Source organism: Gorilla gorilla, chromosome 11 (genome assembly GCF_029281585.2).
Source record: "Gorilla gorilla gorilla isolate KB3781 chromosome 11, NHGRI_mGorGor1-v2.1_pri, whole genome shotgun sequence".
In the NCBI taxonomy this organism is placed as follows: domain Eukaryota; kingdom Metazoa; phylum Chordata; class Mammalia; order Primates; family Hominidae; genus Gorilla; species Gorilla gorilla.
In genome coordinates, this window is record NC_073235.2 from 109,157,094 (window position 1) to 109,179,335 (window position 22,242).

General features: G+C 35.0%; 1 protein-coding gene across 3 annotated transcripts in view; it reads left to right on the forward strand.

The window, feature by feature from the left end:
* The window catches only part of ADAM23 (ADAM metallopeptidase domain 23), a 177,796-nt gene that overhangs the window by 99,603 nt on the left and 55,951 nt on the right, over window positions 1-22,242 (forward strand). For all 3 annotated transcript variants that reach the window (XM_055380411.2, XM_019022744.4, XM_055380410.1), the window contains exons 6-14: window positions 593-656; window positions 4,724-4,796; window positions 5,579-5,652; window positions 7,391-7,456; window positions 14,423-14,494; window positions 16,938-17,101; window positions 18,111-18,195; window positions 19,185-19,275; window positions 21,993-22,041. In XM_055380411.2, the coding sequence (XP_055236386.1) occupies window positions 593-656; window positions 4,724-4,796; window positions 5,579-5,652; window positions 7,391-7,456; window positions 14,423-14,494; window positions 16,938-17,101; window positions 18,111-18,195; window positions 19,185-19,275; window positions 21,993-22,041 (738 nt within the window). The remainder of the gene's footprint in view (window positions 1-592; window positions 657-4,723; window positions 4,797-5,578; window positions 5,653-7,390; window positions 7,457-14,422; window positions 14,495-16,937; window positions 17,102-18,110; window positions 18,196-19,184; window positions 19,276-21,992; window positions 22,042-22,242) is intronic.

Here is a 22,242-nt window from a genome sequence, read left to right on the forward strand (position 1 = left end):
ATGTGATGACAAAGAATCTTGAAACTTTTCGCCCTTTCATAAAAAACCTTATGTCCCTGAAAATTAAATGTAATTTGTATGACATAGAGTCATACTGCTTGATGGCAGTTCAGAATTTATAAGCGTAAAGATACCACTGTTTGCTTTTTCAGAACCAGATGGTTTTAGATTATTCTCATATATAAAGAATCTGTTTTCTTACAGATGATATTGAATTTGCATAATTAGAAATTTGTATAGTTGTACATGGTTCTGGAATAATTACTTTAGAGACTGCCACTGAGTGAATAGTCCTATCCCAGAGTAATTTTCTAATCTGTCTGTTGAATTTCAAACATCAGTTATATCAGGTATAATTCGCATGCATTTGGTGTATACTTTTATAATTTTTATAGCCTCCATGCTGCCTAATAGAGTGCTGGGGCCACACTTGGACTCCATGCAGATATGTGAATTAAACTTGTGACAGTGTAAAGGGATTTGTTCAGTTATACTCTTTATTTTGAAGACACAATAATGAAGCTCACTTGCTATTTCTTGCCATTTCCTGTGTTTGTTTATTCCCTCCTTTGTGTGGTTTCTTTTGTGCTAGTGGCATGTTTGAAGATGATACCTTCGTGTATATGATAGAGCCACTAGAGCTGGTTCATGATGAGGTGAGTCTATGCCATCAGTTGCCTGATGGCGTTCTACTCCTCCAGCAACTTTGTCTTTGAGAAGAAAAGAGAAAAGAGTGTAGATTTCAAAGTGCCTTTGTACATGTTACCTTATTTCAAACTTAGAGTAGTACCCTGAGTTTTGAAGTTTTAAGTTGCACATGCCAAGCCCACGTACCTGTAAAGGATAGTAAAAGACATCAAACATAGGTTTTCTGAAGCAAATCCTAGTCCTTCCCAGTCTATGAAAAGAGCAGAGAGGATATTGTGTTTTGTATTAGCCAGCCTCCTTACTTTAAACTAGCTTTCATAGAAGTCATTATACGAAAAAGATACTTGCACACACACATTTATAGCAGCACAATTTGCAATTGCAGAAATATGGAACCAGCCTAAATGTCCATCAATCAGCAAGTAGATAAATAAAATGTGATACACACACACACACACACACACACATGCACGCACACACCATGGAATACTACTCAGCCATAAAAAGGAATGAAATAATGGCATTCACAGCAACCTGGATGGAATTGGAGACTATTACTATAAGTGAAGTAACTCAGGAGTGGAAAACCAAACATTGTATGTTCTCATTCATATGTGGAAGCTAAGCTATGAGGACGCAAAGGCATAAGAATGATACATTGGACTTTGGAGGCTCAGGGGAAAGTGGAAGGTGGTGAGTGATAAAACACATTGGGTACAGTGTACACTACTTGGGTGATGGGTGCACCTAAATCTCAGAAATCACCACTAAAGAACTTATTCATGTAACCCAACACCACCTGTTCCCCAAAAACCTATTGAAATTAGAAAAAAAACAGCTTTCATTCTTACTGTCATCTTTAGACAATTGTGTGACTATAAGAATGTACTTAACTTTTATGAACCTGAAAATCTTTAGTGGGGAAATCTGTGGGCTGAACTATGATTATATTATAGAATACTTAGTTTTCTTTACAGATAGGGAACAAAATAATGTTTAGAGTCATGCACAAACCAGTGATTTAGACAAGAAATCACATGCTCTAATGGTGTTGCTTGCTAATAGAATGCAATCAAATTTAAAATTTGACATATATTCAGTAAATATTGTATTGAGGGCTTACTACAAGCTGGATATTATTTTAGGTTCTGGGGATACTTTGGTGACAAAATAGACAGAGATTGAGCCAAATGGGGCTTACAGTCTACAGGGGCAGATAGGGATACACAGAATGAATAAGTAATTACATGTGGTATGTTAGATAGTGATACATGGTAAGGAGAAAAAGTGAAGCCGGGAGAGTGGTGAGTTAAATTTTTTTTTTTTTTTTTTTGAGATAGTCTCGCTCTTTCGCCCAGGCTGTAGTGCAGTGGCACTATCTCGGCTCACTGCAAGCTCCGCCTGCTGGGTTCACGCCATTCTCCTGCCTCAGCCTCCCAAGTAGCTGGGACTACAGGTGCCCGCCACCGCACCCAGCTAATTTTTTGTATTTTTAGTAGAGACGGGGTTTCACCGTGTTAGCCAGGATGGAGTTAAATTTTTTATACATACACAGTTCCGGGAAGTCCACCAAGAGAAGACAAGTGGTGAATGAAGCACTTAAGGAAATTAGAGAGCTGGAAGAACATTCTAGAAGATGAGCAAATACAAAGGCCTTTAGGCAGGAGTGTGCCTAGGGTGTTCGAGGAGCTTTGAGGAACCTGACAGGGTTGGAGAGGAGTGAACAAGGGGGAGAATGGGAGGAGATTAAGGCACTGAGAGGTAACAGTACAGAAGTCAGATCAGTGAAAAGAACTGTAGCGGGAAAGTAATATTTTGTGAGTGATAGAGTTAGATTATTGCAGTTATTTGATGGGGAACAGAAAACATTTTTTATCTTTAGGGATTTCAAATTTAGATAAAATTGGGCTGGGCGTGGTAGCTCACGCCTATAATCCTAGCACTTTGGGAGGCTGAGGTAGGCAGATCACGAGGTCAGGAGTTTGAGACCAGCCCAGCCAATATGGTGAAACCCTGTCTCCACTGAAAATACAAAAATTAGCTGGGCGTGATGACGGGAGCCTGTAATCCCAGCTAGTGGGGAGGCTGAGGCAGAAGAATCGCTTGAACCTGGGAGGCAGAGGTTACAGCGAGCCAAGATTGCACCATTGCACTCCAGCCTGGGCGACAGAGCGAGACTCCATCTCAATAAATTAATTAATTAATTAATTTAGAAACAGCTAACAGTCAAATAGGCTACTGATAATAAAAGCTGAACAGACAAACTTTTATTGTCTTGGTTATGGCGATGTATGTGTGAATATGGGGTAAATTTCAAAGTTGATGCAGAAAAGTTTTAAAGGGTTGGTGTTTGAATAAACCTCTGTCATTTTCAACTAGTAACTATAAAAATTATCAGGTAATGAAGACAGCCCACTTAGATAAAGACATTTTGGTTAAGTAAAATGTTATTTATCTCACTCCAGTAAGGAAAGATAATCTGTGTACAGCAAAATTATTCGACTCATTCAGCAAAAACTCTGACTTTGATTTCTGGCTTTGATTAATGGCCCTGGTACCCTAACAAAATCCACAAAGAACAAAACACAGATTCCCAAATAATAACTATTTAAGCCTTAGAGTTTTTTAAATGTATAAAGTGAGATAATTTTTTAATGCATTCATAGTAGGGCGATTTTGTAGATTTGATGAATTAATAAATGTAGGTGACAATGTCTATTAAACTGTCATAAGGATTTATAAATATAAACTATTGTTATAATGTTTAAAGCATTGGTTTTGCATTGTTTACTTGTGATCATATTATTCAGGGCCTGATTGTTATGTAATGATTTGTCCTCATCCACACTATGGGTAGAGGAAAGGAATAGTGCTTTAAACTTTAGTCGATTTTTTAAATTGTGTTGCTGATCCCATTGTTAATTTCATTACTGTCTTTTCACCTTTTACCAGAATTTAGAGCTTACTGTAATTAATTTTAGATATTTTGATGTTTGTTGTTAGATATTATTGATTTTAGTATGCTTGGCGATAAGTCAAGTAATATGCATGGGATATTTCTAATGAGAATTCATGTTATCTCTCAAGTAATAAATGAATAGCAAAACTGTTATAAGTTTTATGTAACCTATTAAGAAGTTTCTTTTTTATAACTTTTTCTGATTATACAACTAATATAGGAAATTTGGAAAAGCAAAACAAATACTTAAATAGTAATTTTCCATTATCCTGTCCCCCAAAGATAACTTCTTGACATGTTTCAGAATATGTTCTTCCAGTTTTCAATGACATAGTCCCATATATTTTTAAAAATAGATTGGATCATTATTTTATAAGATAATTTTAAGACAATGATGTATCTCCCTGAGCCTCAATATCTTTATTTGTAAAATAGGGATAAACCATGCACTATATGGCATCTTTGTCAGGACTAAATTAAATAATGTGTACATTAACAGTACCTGATATATACTATGCACTCAGTAATGGAAGCTAATAGGAATAAGAATAATGGTAATAGACATTCCTAAAAGCATAATTTCTAGGGCAAAAAATGTAAATGTTTTCACGTTTGTTGATATACCTTACTAAATTTCTCTCTCAAACTATGCTACCAATTTCCTCTCGCCAGCAAGGTGTGAGAGTGCTTTTGGCCTTACAATGGTAATTAACTATGGATATCGTAATTTTTAAAACTTCATCAGTTTTATGGCAAAAGTTGGTGCTTCATTAAAAAAATGCATGTTGAAAGAATATGAAAGCATTCGGCATGTTTTTACATGTTTATTGACTTTTTGTGTTTCTTGTGAATTTCCCATTTATAGCTTTGAAGAAAGCTAAGATTTAAGAGTAACCAGTAACACTATGTTTTTATCTAAACTGGGGCAATTAGATGATACTCTTTTATTTAAAATTAAGATTTCAATAAGACATATACTTTTCACTTTTGATAGCTAAAAAACTGACATATAAATATTCCCATTTTAGGAAGGACATTAGAGAAAGTTCCAACACTGTTTCATAGAGGCTTGTTCACATCTTGCTTTCTAAATTGCCTACAATTGTTTTGTTTCAGAAAAGCACAGGTCGACCACATATAATCCAGAAAACCTTGGCAGGACAGTATCCTAAGCAAATGAAGAATCTCAGTAAGTTTTAACTAAAAATAGCGATTATATTTTATGTAGTATGAGCTTTTACTTGGTGGAGCTCAGTAGATATGCAGGCTTGTTGGAAGTGGAATTGGTCTGATATCTGGGGTGAACATCGTGGATCAGCACTGGAGTGAGTGGTGGCTCTCGTGTAAAGAGGCATGGAGAGTCATTTCCAATGCAAAGACTAAAACATGAAGACTTTGAGTAAAGCTGCCTTGGGAACCAGAAAGTGTGGTCAAATTTAGTACAGTGATTTACAGTGAGGTTCATCCTGAAATTTTCCTGGCAGTTTGCTGCTCTTGAGCCAGCTTGGATTGCCTCCCTCTCATGCTCTGCTCCAGACACATCTTAAGTGTGCTAATGTTGGAAGAAGCTTCTTTTTGATTGTTGGGGCATGTGATTTTATTTCTGTATATTACTGCTAAAAGTCTTTAATAATTTATGCAAAAGCTAATGCCATACATTATTTTGAATGCTAAAATGAATTAGACATAGTAGAACTCTCTCAAATTTTCAGATATTGTCAAGTGGTTGTATATCAAATATGCATCTTCTAATGAATCTTGAACATTATGTTTTCTTGATGTTTGGGACAAAATTACATTTGAACTATCTTTGTGGTCATGAGAGTGTGAAATATATAATGATCAGTGTGCTTTTTTTTCACCTTAGTTTGACATATATTATCAGTGCCACTGTTTCTTCATGTAATATTTTAAAACATACTCCCATTGAAATAAGCATAAAATTTTGATACTAATTTTTCCTTTCCGCAGCTATGGAAAGAGGTGACCAGTGGCCCTTTCTATCTGAATTACAGTGGTTGAAAAGAAGGAAGAGAGCAGTGAATGTGAGTGTGGCATTGAGCCTTGGGTGGGCCTATTTTACTCAGTGAAGTCATGTGCCTATCACCCCACATTATCTAAGTGTACCTAAAACAGTTCAGATTTTGGGGACTGTTGTTTAAAAATGAAAACAATAAACAAAAAACCCTATGATTTGAGCCTTAACACACTGCTTTTTATTGATCTCTTTCTGTTAGTGATTCAAACTGATTACGGTAGTCTCTGAACCCTGACGTCATCTAAAGAATGTGTTGTTTTAGCTCTGTTTTCTACGTGTTTTCTGATGATAATTGCAGTGCGTTTTATTTTCTATTTAAAGTACAGCAGACTTTTCTTTCTATATGGCTTATATAGCGTCATATAAAATATTTCTGTTAATAAAAAATCTAGAGAGAGGAGTTAGGTTTTGAAATGTTGGCTAATCATGCTTATTTATATTACTTTCAGATTAAAAACTCTGTTACACCAAACTTTAAAGCTGTATGTGTTTTTCAGAACACAATGAATTTATTTGACTATTAGCAATATAACAGTTTCTAAATAAAAATCATATAATTGTATAATCAACTACTGTTATGTACTTCACATGTATTGATAAATGTATAGGGGCTTTGTAATTGAAATTGTGTTTCTGGTCTTTTCATAATAGGCTAGAAAGCTGTAATGATGGGGACTGTTTAGTAATTACATGGTGAATGCTATGTAACTGAGAATTAATTCCACAGCTTATACATTACATGGTAATTTACTAGATAACTTAATGAGTAATTATAGTAGAAATTGCACATTTTAGATAATGTTTTGCTGAGTGTATTTTTTTGTGAAAAAAATAGACACCAGCCATCAAAAACTTAGTTCCAGTTTAAATTGTCCTCCCTTTTATGAAACTCTTATGATAATTATGGATACATTTATTATATATTATATAAATTATTATTAGATCTCTTTTAGCTCATTCATAAAGATGTGGTTGGTAATAATACGTTTTACAATGGCTGCTGTTCTTTCCCTACAGTCCACCTCATCAAATATAAAGTGATCAATGACTATGTACATAAAGAAAAAAGAGCCACTATTATAATTTTCCAACTATGAAAAAGAAATAAAAGTCCAAATGAAGGCTAAAATACTTACTCTTAAAGGATTATCTAGTTAATTTAGAAGACTTTAGACTGTAATAATTGCCAATATTTGTTCCTTTGAGAAATTGAGCAGTTAAGAATTAGCATATTATTTTTAGAATTTCACTCCAGTGAGTTAATGTTTCTATTTAACTACATTGATATCTGTATCAGATATATCTGGAAGTAATTATAACTTATGCTATTCTTATTAAATGAGTTTTACATAGATTTTCATTGACGTTTTAAGTAAATATGAATATTTTATCATATTTTAATGTGAAATTGAGATTTATTTATTTTAACATAATTATGCTATAATTTTTCTCTAGAATATTTTTACATATAAAAACCATATACAACAACATGGACTGTTTTCTATGTTGATAAGTAAGTACCTTAATAATAATAAAATATAGTTATTTTCTAAATACTTGAATATGTACCCATATTTTATGATCACTTTTTAAAATTTGCCTGACCAACTTTCTTCTAAGGTGTTTGTAAAGTAGGCAGCAGAGAGTTGTTCTGAAATTCAAAGTCTTGTCTACAACTTAACAGTGAGCACTAGAGAGATTTTATGTCAATCACCATTCTGACCATATATTTTTATTTTCCGTAGCCATCTCGTGGTATATTTGAAGAAATGAAATATTTGGAACTTATGATTGTTAATGATCACAAAACGGTAAGAATATAGAGTCAGTGGGTTTTAGAACAGATAGCTTACTTAAGAAAGAATACATTTTACTTTATAGTTAATCATTATTTTTTACTTATTAACCCCAAGATATTCAGACATATTAAGTGACTTGATTTATTTGTTGGTGTTTGGAGACTCTGAGTTTTATAGAATTTTCACAACTCTAAACTTTCCTTACGTTTAATAATTACAATTAATAGATTTAGCTATCTGGCATCTTCTGTCTTCATTTAAAATTCTTATTCTCTACTTTTCTTCATCTATGTGTTTGGTCACTGCTTTCTAATTTTATTCCATGCTTTTGTCCTGCTAATATGTTATTTTTTCTTACTAGTTAATTATGCTTATGGTAGATACAATTGTAGGAGGCAAACATATAAAATAAAGGTTTATCTAAAGTGAATATCTTTGATGACTTATCGTCTTTAAATATTGGAAAGATGAATAATCTCGTGTTAACTTCTGTGGCAGTAAAATGTGATTGAATATGTCATTTCAGTAACACTTAAAAGATATACGAAAAACATTCATTGTTCCTCATTTTCCCCTGTTGAAGATACAATAGAAACTCCGTTAACTATACTTAACCATTTCCTTTATAAAATTACTTGCCTGAAGCCCAGAAGAGTCTTGGTCAGTAGGCTATATACTAGTACACCCAATACTAGTGGTGTGCTGGTAAATTTTAATACCTAGCTCTCTTGATTTATAATGTTTGCTGATATCTGTGGTGTAAATATTGCCACCATAGCTGATTTCAAGCTATCAAAGTGGGATCACTGATGAGGAGTTAGGAGAGGTTGTATCTAGTTGGCTCTCGGGATCTGATGGGAGCTGGCTCCAGCAACCACTGCCACACTCCCCAGACTGTTTAGGCCAATTGTAATCTCTGTTGTAGTTATGTGATTGAACTTTAAAAGTTGTATACTCTAAGGCAAAAAGTACTTGTTTTATCAAAACAAAGTTGCACTTCTGAAAAGACTTTATATAGATGAGAATCTTTTAAAAAATGCATAGAAATCAGGTATTGGTGACAAACTTATGAAAGATTGGAACAAAAATTGAAATTGCTTTGGAATTATCTTTAAGTCTTTGTTTTACTTTAAGGAAGCCAAAATTAGATTAGTACATGATATGATAAGGTTGTGCTTCATGCTAAAATGATGTGAAATTCTAATTAGCCGGCCCTACTCAGAGAATGCCTTGAAACTAGAAATTTAAAAAAATAGTGACTTAATTTATATTTAAACTTTTAAGTTTCTACTTTAATGGATGTTTTCCATTAACTATCAGTTTAATTGTGTTGAATATAAAGTTTTTCAATAGAATACCTCTTACTTTTGTATGCACATTTATTTTCTGTTCCAGTTGCCTTTAAATATATTGCTTGAGATGTTAGTAAGAAGCAAAATTTATCAGAACACATATAATTTAAGAGAGGTCCTTTTTGGTGGAAAGGAAAGCCAGATGTGTAGGCAGTCATTTTAGACAGTAAAGGCTAAAATATGAGTTTCTGAAGGACTTTAATTTGCTTGAAACCCCAAGATAGTTTTTTTATCTGAATTATTTTTGTTGATTGGAACATTGAGATTTTTTTTCCCAGCTGATTCTCAATCTTGAGCATTGTGGCATGTTGTGAAATTATGGCTTTTGAAGCCTAAGCTTTTTTCAACATCCATTATATAAATACTTTTAGAGTAGTGGAAATAATAAAGATATATTCAATGTCTTTGAATGCACAAAGTGCATTCTCAAATAGCTGTTAATCTATAGAATCTGTTCTCAAACCTTTACTTGCAATTCCAAATCTCTTATTCTACCATAATATATCAGGAAAGTACATGAAGCTATCAATCAAAAGAGCAAATCTCAGTAACTGTGCAAAATAGGAAACAGTTACTACTAAGTGTTAATTACAATGAAACAGTTATAGTTTTTTGGTAATTGTTAAAACAACATATTTTTTGAATTTATTTTTTAATCCTTCTCAATGGTAAACATTTAAATAACCTTATTCTTATGAATAATAAAATAGCATACTTCTTAAAATATTATTTTATATGTAGAAAATTTCTACACACCATGTCACGTGTTCTGTGATAAAGTTCCTTATTTAGGCTATCAAATCTTTTAAGGGTAAATTTTGATAATTCATTTTATTATTGTTGTTAGTATTATTATTATTATTGTTATTATTTTGAGATAGGTTCTCACTCTGTCACCCAGGCTGGAGTACAGTGATCCAATCTCATCTCGGCGCAGCCTGCACCTCCGCAGCTCAAGTGATCCTCCCATTTCAGCCTCCCAAGTAGCTGGGACTATAGGTGCATATGACCATGCCTGGCTATTTTTTGTATTTTTTTTTTGTAGAAACTGGGTTTCGCCATATTGCCTAGGCTGGTGTTGAGCTCCTGGACTCAAGTGATCTGTCTGCTTCAACCTCTGAAAGTGCTGGAATTGCTGGCGTGAACCACCATGCCTGGCCTATTATTACTATTATTAAAATGGGTGAGAAGTAGGTATGATATGGTCATCAGTTTTTGAAACAAGAAAAAAGAATTGTAATTTGTACTGATAAATTTAGAGGGAATCGATGTTTAAAAAGGAAAAAAAGGCCACGTGTGGTGGCTCACGCTTATAATCGCAGCACTTTGGGAGTCCAAGGCGTGTGGATCACTTGAGGTAAGGAGTTTGAGACCAGCCTGGCCAACATGGTGAAACCCCATTTCTACTAAAATATAAATATATATATATATATACACACACACACACATATACATATACATTTACAAAAAAATTAAAAAATTAGCCGGAGGTGGTGACATTTACCTGTAATCTCAGCTACTTGGGAGGCTGAGACAGGAGAATTGATTGAACCCGGGAGGTGGAGGTTGCACTGAGCCAAGATTGCACCACTGCACTCCAGCCTGGGCGACAGAGTGAGACTCCGTCTCAAAAAAGAGGAAAGCTTTTATTTTTGAGTGGTAATAATGCCTAAAATAGAAATTGCCTAAGATTTCTACTATTTAAAGAAATAGTACTTCTTGGCTAATAGAACTAAATATATTCCTTTTGCTTTAAGACAGAGTTACATTCTAATCCATAATAGTCCCAAATACGTATGTCATTTTATAAGAATTTTTTTTTGAGAGCTGAAAAAAATTTTTTGAGGTATGCTTTCTATGAGATGAAGGTTGCTTTTAAATTTGATTGCCACTTCAGTAGTATATCAGAACTTACTGGATCAAAGTACTTAAATTCACACGCTGAAAGTCAAACTGAACTAGAATAATTAATACATTTATTTCTGAATATGTGGGGATTTGCTGCTGGGCTTTAGGATAATCATCTCACTGAGAGTACTCATCTTACAATCTTTATACTATACGATCCAGAATAGTTATTTTGATAATTCTCACCTTCGGGTTGAAAAACCAAATTCTAATCTTATTTTTTTTCAAAAGACAGTTTTCTTAAGGATTGCATGTGTTCAGGAAGGAAAAGCAACCAGTTTAAATAAAGATTGTTTTAAACTGATCAGAAATGTGAAAGTAAGTTTTGTTATAAATGGTGATTGCATATTTTTCTTTATATGCAAAATTAGTTCTAATTCATGCAGGAAATAGAAACATTCTGCCTACATTTGCATTCAAGCTTATCCCTTTAATTCATAGTGATTTAACGTTGGCTGCCTGAAAAAAAATGCAGATATCTTATTTTGAATAGGTATCACATTATCAGTGGCTTTCCATTAGAAAAGAAAAATCCCTCAATTTGGTAAAAAGTATCTTAGTACCTGGCTGGTGGAACCTCATTTGCAAGCCAATTATAGCCTTCGTAAGAGTCTGCAAACATGTCTTTGAGCTGCTTAAGTTAAAAATAAATATTAAAAATCTTATTCTAATAGAAAATTGGTTGAGATTTTTTAAAGTGCATAACGTGCATGAAAAGCAAATGTTTTGCGTACGTTTTTTGCTACATACTTAACTATGCGTCAATAAAGGTAAATATGTGAGGATAATTTAAATATTTTTCAATTTAAACCTCACTTGGTTTTCCTTACTTCAAAACCACTACATTTTATATACACCTAACAAATTTTGAGTTTTCATTAATAATCATGATTTGTTAGGAATATACATAAACTATTTAATAGGAATTGTTAACTGAACCAGCTTACCTCCTCCCTCAACCTAGAGACTAGAAGGATTTAAATTCTAGCTGTGTGATCTAGAGTAAGTTATTTGGGGATAATAAAACCCACCTCATAGAGTTGTGAGGAGCAAATATTTGTTTCAGGAGAAACACAGTTTCTACTAAACCCTAGGTGTCCAATTAAATGGCACTTCAAGTTAACAAATCTAGTGGTCATTGTTCTGTCCTTGTCTTACTCTCTCAGCAGTATTGGACACAGTTGATTACCCTCTTTTTTTGAAAATTTTATTTCATCTCTTGGCTTCTATGACATGGTAGCTCTCTCACCTCACTGGCTATTTCTTCCTAGTCTTTAAAATCTGACCTCTGGAATTATGTGAGTGCCACAGGGCTTGGTTCAGGGCTCTTTTCTCTTTGTATACTCTCTACCTAAGTAACAACTTCCAGCCTCAAGTCTTTAAGTGGGATCATGACTTTAAACTCATTATTCCCTACTTTTAGCTCTAGCCCTTTAAGTTCTGTGCTCATATACAGAACTGCCTATTTGATATCTCTACTTTAGTGTCGATTTGAATAGAACTTCTGAATCAGAACTCTTAGTTCCCTAGTCCTAAACTTCTCTTCTTCTAGTCTCTCTTATTATTTTAAGTGGCACCACAATCCCCCATCCATTCAAGTTCAAGTTCAAAACCTAGGAGTTATCTTTTAATTCTTCTCTTTCCTCACCTTCCACATCCTATACATCATCCAGTCGTGGGAGCTCTACCCTCGTAGTGGTACTTGAATTCACTTCTCTCTACAGTTGTTTAGCCTCCATTATCTCTTACCTGGACTATTGCAGTAGCTTCCCAACAGGTATCTCTGTTTCCATTCTTGGCACTCTCTAATTTACATAACAATGACAGGCAAAATAATTTTTCTAAAAAGAAAATCAGAGGATTGAAAATTACGAATATGAAATAAATTTAAAACATTACATTTTGATAGACTTTTAAAATACCTCATTTTATTAATTTTTAAAACTTGAAATGTTTTAAAACTTGTCATGTTTTCCATGATCATTATGCTATAAAAAGAAATCTCAATAAAATAACAAATTAATACTCAGAAGCAAACTAAAATTCATCTTAATAGGTGTGTAACACCACTGCATTAGAAGAATAGATATCAGCTAATGTTTTCTCTTTCAATCCACAATTCAGTGGAACTAGAACATTTTCATCATTCCAGAGGAACTTAATGTTAATATTTTTCCTTTTACTCTTAAGTGTATCTTGGAAAGTTTTCAGCTTGTGGAATTTGCTAGGCAACTTAAAATGCTGAGCTATCTATAGAAACTTCTTTATGCCAAGTTTACAAAATGTGTTATAATGCCTGAATAATTTCAGATTAATAGGATGTTTTATGACCCAGTTATATGCACACATTACAGTTTACTTTAAAAGAACACAAATACAGACAGTTTTGGTCAGATTATGATGTACAGTAGTAGCAATAACATGAACAGTAATAGTAATATTATACCAACAGTTATGTATTCATGAATACTATAATAATAGCAGAATATTAATTTATTTAGCATTTATTATGGGTAATCAGTGTTTTCGTTGTTATAAAAAATAAACATTAGATATGTAAACATTGAGATATATATTCTTTGTTTAAAAAACATAGTCACAGAGATAGAATGAAATGAAGGGAATCTGACAAAAGTTATATATAGGGTGTGAATGGGCAAAGGACAAATAAAAGAATTTTCTAATGTAGAAATATTTTGAATCTTTATGAAAGATGCATTATTTTCATAATTATAATTGAAGGTAAATTTCAAAGACTTGTGCAAATCTGAGTCTGTGGTTTTAAGTAGGTTTTGTTTTCCTTAGTGTTGTAGAAATAATAACCTCATGGACCAGTAGAGGGCATGATCTTCCTATGGTAGACTTCAGTTTTCAAATGTCCTCTTGAAGACATTAAGCAAAGTGTACTACTCCTTGCTAAAAACGTAGCCCTCCAGATGTCATTGTAGAATTACTCTATTAATTTACTTTTCTTTATTTATTAAATAAACATAAACAATCATAAACTCTCAGCACACTTCATTTTTACTTTTTGTCTTTTCTTTGTTTTGACTTTGAGCAGTCAAAAGCAAATGGTTTCATTTGGAGGAGGCATTCCTCTGAAAGGATACACTAAATGCCTGGCAAATGCTGTCCATATCATGGACAGTATCTAAAGCACTGACAAAGACATTTTCTTGATCTGTGCGTGGCCTTGAATTTAAAGTGAGACAAGTGGGTTAAGCCTTTTGTATAAGCTACAAAATGTCATTTCAATGAAAACAAAAGGATTGAATTTGTAGACATTAAGACTAAATTTAAAACTTACTTTTTAGGTATAAAGCTTCTCATATCGATTTCTATAGGTCCTTACTATTATTCAGAACATCGTAGGTTTTTTTGTTTTTTTTTGAAAAAAATTTTGTAAAGACAGGATCTCACTGTGTTGCTTAGGCTGGTCTCAAATCCCTGGCCTCAAGCAGTCCTCCAGCCTCCACCTGCCAAAGTGTTGGGATTACAGTTGTGAGCCATGCTGCCTAGCTAACATCATGTTTTAGATAGTCAGAGTTTTGCCACCTAACAGAGAAATAACACCACCAAATCCAGTATACCACTAACTAAATTATATATTTTTAAATCCGTATTTCTACTATTACTGAGATATTTCTGCTTTTACAGCATTTTGAAATTTATTATTCACTTATGATTTGGCAGTGACTGGTATGTATTTCCCCCCTAGTATAAGAAGCATCGCTCTTCTCATGCACATACCAACAACTTTGCAAAGTCCGTGGTCAACCTTGTGGATTCTGTAAGTATCCTGGTTTTCTTGAATTTGTGTGCCAAAATGGAATGGTTTATCTCTATTTGCTTACTTGTACTTTAGGTATTTCTTGAACAAATTTAAAAATACAATCCTGAAGCTCATCTGGCTAAGGAATTATAGGATGGTCCGCTTCACAGAGTAGTGCTCTGAGAGTTTCAGATGACTTGAGTTATTCCTGGAATCCCAAAGATACATTAGTGTTGCTTCTAAGTTGCGTCTATACATTATTGCCCCCAGTCTATGGAGGACAAAAACAATGGAGAAATAGCTACCAAAATCTATTTGCTATTATACTGGCAAATGAGACTTTTTAAAGAAACAACTGGGCTTTTCTTAAATATATGGTGGTAACAGAGAAGAAAAAATGGATTGAAGCAGAGTATGTTTGGAGAATATAGGTAATACCAAAAAAATTTTTTTAAGGACACAAATATATTTTCTTAGTGTTCCCATTGGTGTGATATTTTATACTTGATTTCTAGATGATGGAAATAAGTGCAGTCCCCAAATAAAACTAATTTGGAAGAATAAAATTTATATCTCCTTACAAAGACTTCTAACTGTACAAATCTTCAATATTGATATGTTTTCCTCACTTATTTTGTGAATTACAGAAAATGCTTAAGATTTTCTGCCTTTTTCCTGCCTTTGGTTAGAACTCTATAGATATGAACATTATATATTATGTTCCAATGAATAATTCAGTTGACTAGTCAGAAATTAAATATAGAATATTACTCCATATGTTGTAAAGTGCTATTTTGCTTAGCTAAATATATTTTTATCTGGTATTTTGTTGTGTGTTCCCTCTTAAATGGGAAAAAAAACCCACCATTTTTTATAAGTTGCCAAATATCTAAATGATACTTATTTACTCCAAAGAGCTGCCTTCTTTTCTGCCTTTTAAGCAGTCCACAAACCTCCAATCATGTAAATACTCATAACATATGTATGTTATGTACCTGGTGGGCACAGCTGCACAAAACTATAACATGAGTAGATGTACGTCGAGTATCTCATATAGAGTTAGGATTGCACCTCAGAGCCAATTTACACCTAGTTTATTAATTTTCTTTAATTTCAGCTCTTGTCTATCTTCTCAGAGGAAAACCACAAGTGAATGTGGAAAAGAGAATCTTAACCACATCTTTTCCTCTGCAAAAGCTGTTTACTTGGTAGCATCTCTGAATTAGTCATTTCAACATGATTGAATAGAGTTACCTCATGCAAAGTGTAATTTTTATTTTGGGTTACCACATAAGGTTCTGAAGCTGACCACTAATTTTTAAAAGACATTACATTTAACTTGTTTTTGTTGTAAAGTCATTATATAATAGCTTCAATTTGATTTAGGCATAATGGTGTTCCCCTTCTTCAGTGTGTTCAAAGATCATCCATTGGTTTTTTTTTTTTTGTTTGTTTGTTTGTTTTTCTTTGAGACAGAGTCTTGCTGTGTCGCCCAGGCTGGAGTGCAGTGGCACGATCTCAGCTCACTGCAAGCTCCGCCTCCCAGGTTCACGCCATTCTCCTGCCTCAGCCTCCCGAGTAGCTGGGACTACAGGCGCCCACCATCACACCTGGCTAATTTTTTGTATTTTTGGTAGAGACGGGGTTTCACCGTGTTAGCCAGGATGGTCTTGATCTCCTGACCCCATGAAGCACCCGCCTCGGCCTCCCAAAGTGCTGGGATTACAGGCGTGAGCTACCGCGCCTGGCCCATTGTTTTCTTAATTAGTTTGAAAACAGGGCAAAATGACAGCATTCATTGAAGTTGCTTAATTGTGTGAATTGTTTAGCTACTGGGCCAAAAGTAGAGAGAGAGCAGAAAGGGCACAATTTAAATATTGTGGGTGATGCCACCCAGTGGTGAGGATGAGATGAGTGATAGGGATCTGCTCTTTTTTAGCCTCAGATCCTTGAGTCTCTCTCTCTCCCAGTGTTATTTTACTTTTCATATAATATGACCTCCAAGGGTAAGCCAGCTATATTGTTTGGTGCTTATCTGGAGATTTAGTGATTCATTCCAATCCAGCAGGAATAAATTGTTGCACTGCAGTTACTCAGAACTGGTATATCAGGCTCCAACCTGTTACCTGCTATGAGATTTGAAAGGGTGATTTTACTGAACGATGTTTTAAATTTATGCCCTGGCTTTAGAATCCTTACTGTCTCTCCCTAGGACAGTGAATGTATTGCTCTGGGATCGAAATAACCCTATAGGAGAGTTGAAACCAAATTGTGTGATTGTTCTTTCTTTATTTTTGCTCTTGGAAAAAAGAAAGGAAAAGAAGATTCTCTATAATGGGCTAATTATGACCCCGTGTTCTCTCACCTCCCCCTTCCTGTCCTTCCACTGACTCTGACTCACTGATCGTGCATGTTTGACCCAGTGTTTTCCTCCTGCACCTGTCCTGTTGTATACCCTCAGATTTACAAGGAGCAGCTCAACACCAGGGTTGTCCTGGTGGCTGTAGAGACCTGGACTGAGAAGGATCAGATTGACATCACCACCAACCCTGTGCAGATGCTCCATGAGTTCTCAAAATACCGGCAGCGCATTAAGCAGCATGCTGATGCTGTGCACCTCATCTCGTACGTACTCATTTCAGCCTTTAGTGTAGTCTTTGGTCTGACATTTATCCTTATCCCTTTTTTGGTTCAGTTAAGTTAAATATCAGAAAATAGTGACTTGAACAAGATTGCTGTGGGTTCCTTTGTCTGTTAGATAAGAAGCATGGAGTTAGGATATCCCATGCTGGGATGCTGATGGTTCTATAGTCATAATATCTACCTTTAGAGCCCATAACGTCCATCCTCAAGATCAACTCACAATCTAGGATGCCTGCTGGCCCTCCAGCCTTCATTACTGGCAGCGGGCATGACATGTGGGGAGAAGGGCAAAAGGGTACTCCTTCCAGCCGAGCTGACTGCTGTAAAGCAGGTTTCCTGAAAGCTTGCACATGTCTGTTTCATGAACAAATCATTTGCTAGGTGTTAGTCACATGGGCCACACCTAGCTACAAGAGAGGCTAGCAAATGTAGTCCTTTTAGATGAACCATTCAGTTGAGTTTCTACTACTAAGGAAAAAGGGTTCTATACTTTCTTTTTAACATAATAAGCTATTCTCTTCCCCAGTCATGGCAAAGCTATTTTCAGATAGTCCTCTAAGGTTCTGTCCTGGAATCAAACCAACCAAACCACTCCTTCTTTTCCTCCCACCGTTACCGTTGACTTCCTGTTTTTTCAGTCTTTAATCAGCAATTTTTAATAATCAGCAATATTAATTCTTTTTAATCACTGCTAGATATTTCTCTACTAGAAAAAAGTCAAGAGCTGTGTCTGTTTATCTTGGTGTTTTCAATTCCTGTGCTAGTACATGATGCTTAGTAGGTACTTGGTGCTTGCTCAATTGAAATTATGTAACATAACAAATTTAAAGGTAATTATGTCATAAATTTTAAGGTAGTTGAAATCCAGTTTTTGATTTCTTGGAGGAGGATGGTTTGGGGGTGTTCCATGTAGGAGGGTAGACATATTTTGGGAGAGTATGAAATGATGGTCCACCACGTTGGTTTTCTGATACCACTGCTTTTTCTTAAGGCGGGTGACATTTCACTATAAGAGAAGCAGTCTGAGTTACTTTGGAGGTGTCTGTTCTCGCACAAGAGGAGTTGGTGTGAATGAGGTAAATTTTACCAATTAGAGTTTCATCTTTGCATCTGTTCTCTTTTTTCCCTATGGCCCAGTTTACATCCTTTCTCGTGCTTGTTTGGAATGATGACATGGCAAATATAGCATGAGTGGCTTATGTTATTAATAAATAGAACCCAACGTGGTCCTTTTGGTTCATAGTGATGTATTTTGGTATCATAATGACAATTTTTCGTATATATCAGGCAAATGCAGCTGAAGATTGGCCTAGAGACTTTTAGGCCTCTATAGATAAGATGTTAAGGTTTTATAAGCTTATTAATCCTTCCCTGACCTTTTTTTGCTATAATGCTCCTCTGTCTATGTTAAATTTAACTCATTAAAATCAAAGGATTTCTGATATCAGTACTGTATGTTTTTTTCTCCCTATGTATATATTTTCATTTTCATGCCTTCTACCTACCTATCTGTAGAATGAACTCAAACACCTATTTCCTTAATCTCATTGTTCGGATTTTAATACTTTCAGTTTTATAAAGGAAATTCTTAATTGGTAACAGCACCCAAAAAGCATAACCAATTATATCTAAACTCTTGTCAATACTGAAATATATTATACCAGGTTATCTCAATAGCCTACAATTAGCCTGGAATAATATTGGAGTATATTATACCAGGTTATCCCAGTTGCCCATTTAGTGGGTACCTCTCTTGACATATTTTAGTAAGTTAAATTTATTCTTAGTTTGGTATAAGTTGAATTGGAGCACAGCCTTTTGTGACTTGTATTTTATGTTTCAATGTGAGAGCTTCAAATTCTGAGAGATATCACATAGTAAGAGGGGCTTTCTGCTTCTTGGGCCCAGTTGTAAAGAGGAGGTGAGAAGTAGCATATGCCATCTTAAGATACTGACAGGCTCTACTTAGGGAACTGAGAAGATTTGTGGTAACAATTAAGAAATAATAACTAGCTTTGTGCACTCTCTCAAATGTCTCCCACACACTTTCAACTCTGAAAAACAGTATGGTCTTCCAATGGCAGTGGCACAAGTATTATCGCAGAGCCTGGCTCAAAACCTTGGAATCCAATGGGAACCTTCTAGCAGAAAGCCAAGTATGTACACTGACCTTCTTACTCACTTTCATGTGCCATTCTGTCTGTATAATGCATGTCCAGTCAATAAATATTTTTCATTCCAGTCATTATAGTTTAATTGTAGTATATCTCCTTCCTCTAAAATATTTAGAAAATAAGCAGCTTAAGGTAATTTTTAATCTGTTTAGGTTGTAAAAATTTCCCTTTCAATATCCATAAAATCATACCCAGTTTCTCCGGGAATGAGTCAGCTCTTTCTCACACTGCAGAACGTGGGGATGGGGGCAGGGAATACTTTCACACTCAGGGTTCTAGCAGCTGAGCAGACGTACAAGGTGCTAGATTAAGCTCCATCACAAGCTTGGTAAGATCACAGTTGGATTGGGAAATAGTTTAGATCTAGAGTCAAAGAGAGCTCATCTTTAAACTCTAATGAAATTTACCCACCTAGTCTCATCAGAAAAGTTGGAGAAAAAGGCTTTGCAAGGGAAGACCCTGCCCCAGGGCCTTTTAAGCGTGGGAACAGGTGGTAGAGGATAGGATTCTCCTCTAGTGGCCCAGGCAGGTCCAAAAAGGAGAACCAATAGGGCCACACATCCCATCAGTAAAAAACATAGCCAGTGACTGTTAGGCATCATTTTTTCGTTAATCAGATGAGAGGTAGATAGAAAGACAGGGCTAATTTTCTAGTGGGCAAAGGGTCTAGGGCTCACAGTAATCTGAAGGGTCCATGAAAAATGTTAATTTCTTTTAAAATCAGAATAAAATTCAACCCAGATTGTATTTATCTTTATACAAACCCAGTGGTAAAATATAATTTTTAATACATTTTTATGGCAGTGGGCAACAACCTAATGCAATCCGGTGGAAAGAGAGACCAAAGTGTTCACTCATATTATTCACTTAACTAGAAATTAGGTGAAAGTGCCTTCCTATTTTTTGAAAATATGAGACACTGGGAGTAAAGGTCTCACTTACCACCCCAACCTCCCTAGAGAAGAAAAGGAAAAATCTACCTTAATATCATTCTATATTTTATATTCTTTTTTTCATTAATGCATAATATTGTGGAAAATTGAAACAAATTATATTTACACAGGCTTCTCAATTCCCTTTATGGGTACATTAAGATAGTCAACACAAGTGTCTGGTGGCATTTCACAAACCTCCGCAAACTTCCATTGATTATCTTGCTCAGAGTGTTTGCTCTCCCAGGAAACACCTAGTACACATTAAAGGAAGTGTTTAGAGTTTCACCATCTGGCATAAACACCTTAAAACCAGAAAGGTGTATGACCAGGTTTATGCCCTTGTTTAGAAATCTTGGATCTGGGAGGAGGCCAGTGCTAGAGTCAGCTGAGAGGTGTTACTGAGTTGCATGATGGAATAGGGTGAGAAGTAGACTTCATTACTAATGCCTGCCATCGTTCCCTCCTTAATAAAATTCTTTTTTTTTTTTTCTTTGAGAATGAGTCTCACTCTGTCTCCCAGGCTGGAGTGCAGTGGCACGATCTCGGCTCACTGCAACCTCCACCTCCTGGGTTCATGCCATTCTCCTGCCTCAGCCTCCCGAGTAGCCGGGACTACAGGTGCCCACCACCACAACCGGCTAATTTTTTTGTATTTTTGGTAGAGATGGGGTTTCACTGTGTTAGCCAGTATGCTCTCGATCTCCTGACCTCATGATCTGCCCACCTCGGCCTCCCATAGTGCTGGGATTACAGGTGTGAGCCACTGCGCCCAGCCTAAAATTCTTTATTTCTTTGTGACTTGTTTGTTTAGGTAGCTATTTCATTGGTTCTAAACTTTGAGTTTAAAAAATCCATTTGGAAGTCTATCTTTGCATATACCCCTCTCTCTCTCTATAGGTATATATAGATAGATGTATACCTCTCTCTATATATATACATTGATATATATTGCTCTCTCTATCGATATATCGATAGAGAGAGAGGTATAGAAAAGAGAAACAGGAAAAAATTAATGAAGAGAAGAGCCCATCACAATATCAATATGTCAGTTTCTGGTATTGAAGTTAAGTTATAATTGTTTTTAAGTGATTATGTACACTTCTGTTTTAGATTGCTCTCTTTCACTAAACCTTTTAGCATAGTGTTCATTCAAGTATCTTGTTCATCCTCACTTCAACTCTAACAAATTGAATTCTCTAACTTCGAGCATTCTCTGTTAGAAAACTTCAGTGATGATCTGTTGTGTTTGTGCAACAGAGCTTTAAAATTCACAGAGAGCACATAGGTACACCATCTAGTGTGAACCCCACAACCACTCTGGGAGATACACAAAAAGGTGTTATTCCCATTTAGAGGTAGAAACACTGAGACCCAGGAAATGCTAAGTTACTTGCCTATGGGACTCTCTCATATGACAGATCTTGGACTAGAACTCAGGCTGTCTGATTTGTAGACCAGGGTACTTTTCACTAAACATTAGAACTAGGAACCAAATTGAGTTGTCAGAGTTACAAAAATAATGAAGAGAGGCACAATTTTATTTCTTGCCAGCTGTTTTCTTAGGAATTAACCTATAATTCTGGAAAGGATAAGGAACTATTGATTTAAAAGAAATTTTGTTCTGTAAGACTTCACATTCCGTGTCTATTTGACTGACATGGAATTGGTAATAAAGAATTATTGTAGGAGTTGTAATACCAAATAAATATGTGACTTTCTTTGTTTCCTTTTTCTTCTGTTGCTTTTATTGTTTTATTGGACCAGAATGTGACTGCACAGAATCCTGGGGTGGCTGCATCATGGAGGAAACAGGGTAAATTTTCATTATGCGTGCATTTGATATATGCCTTTTGCTAAAATTGCTGTGTAGAATTAGAAACAAGGTCTCTCGGGTATTGGTCTTTTAGGCTAAGCACAATATAAAATGAATAATTAATTGTCTGATATTTTTAAACTGAAAGAGCTAATTTACTTTGTATTTTAATTTTTTATTTAAGGTTGGTGATAAAAGTAA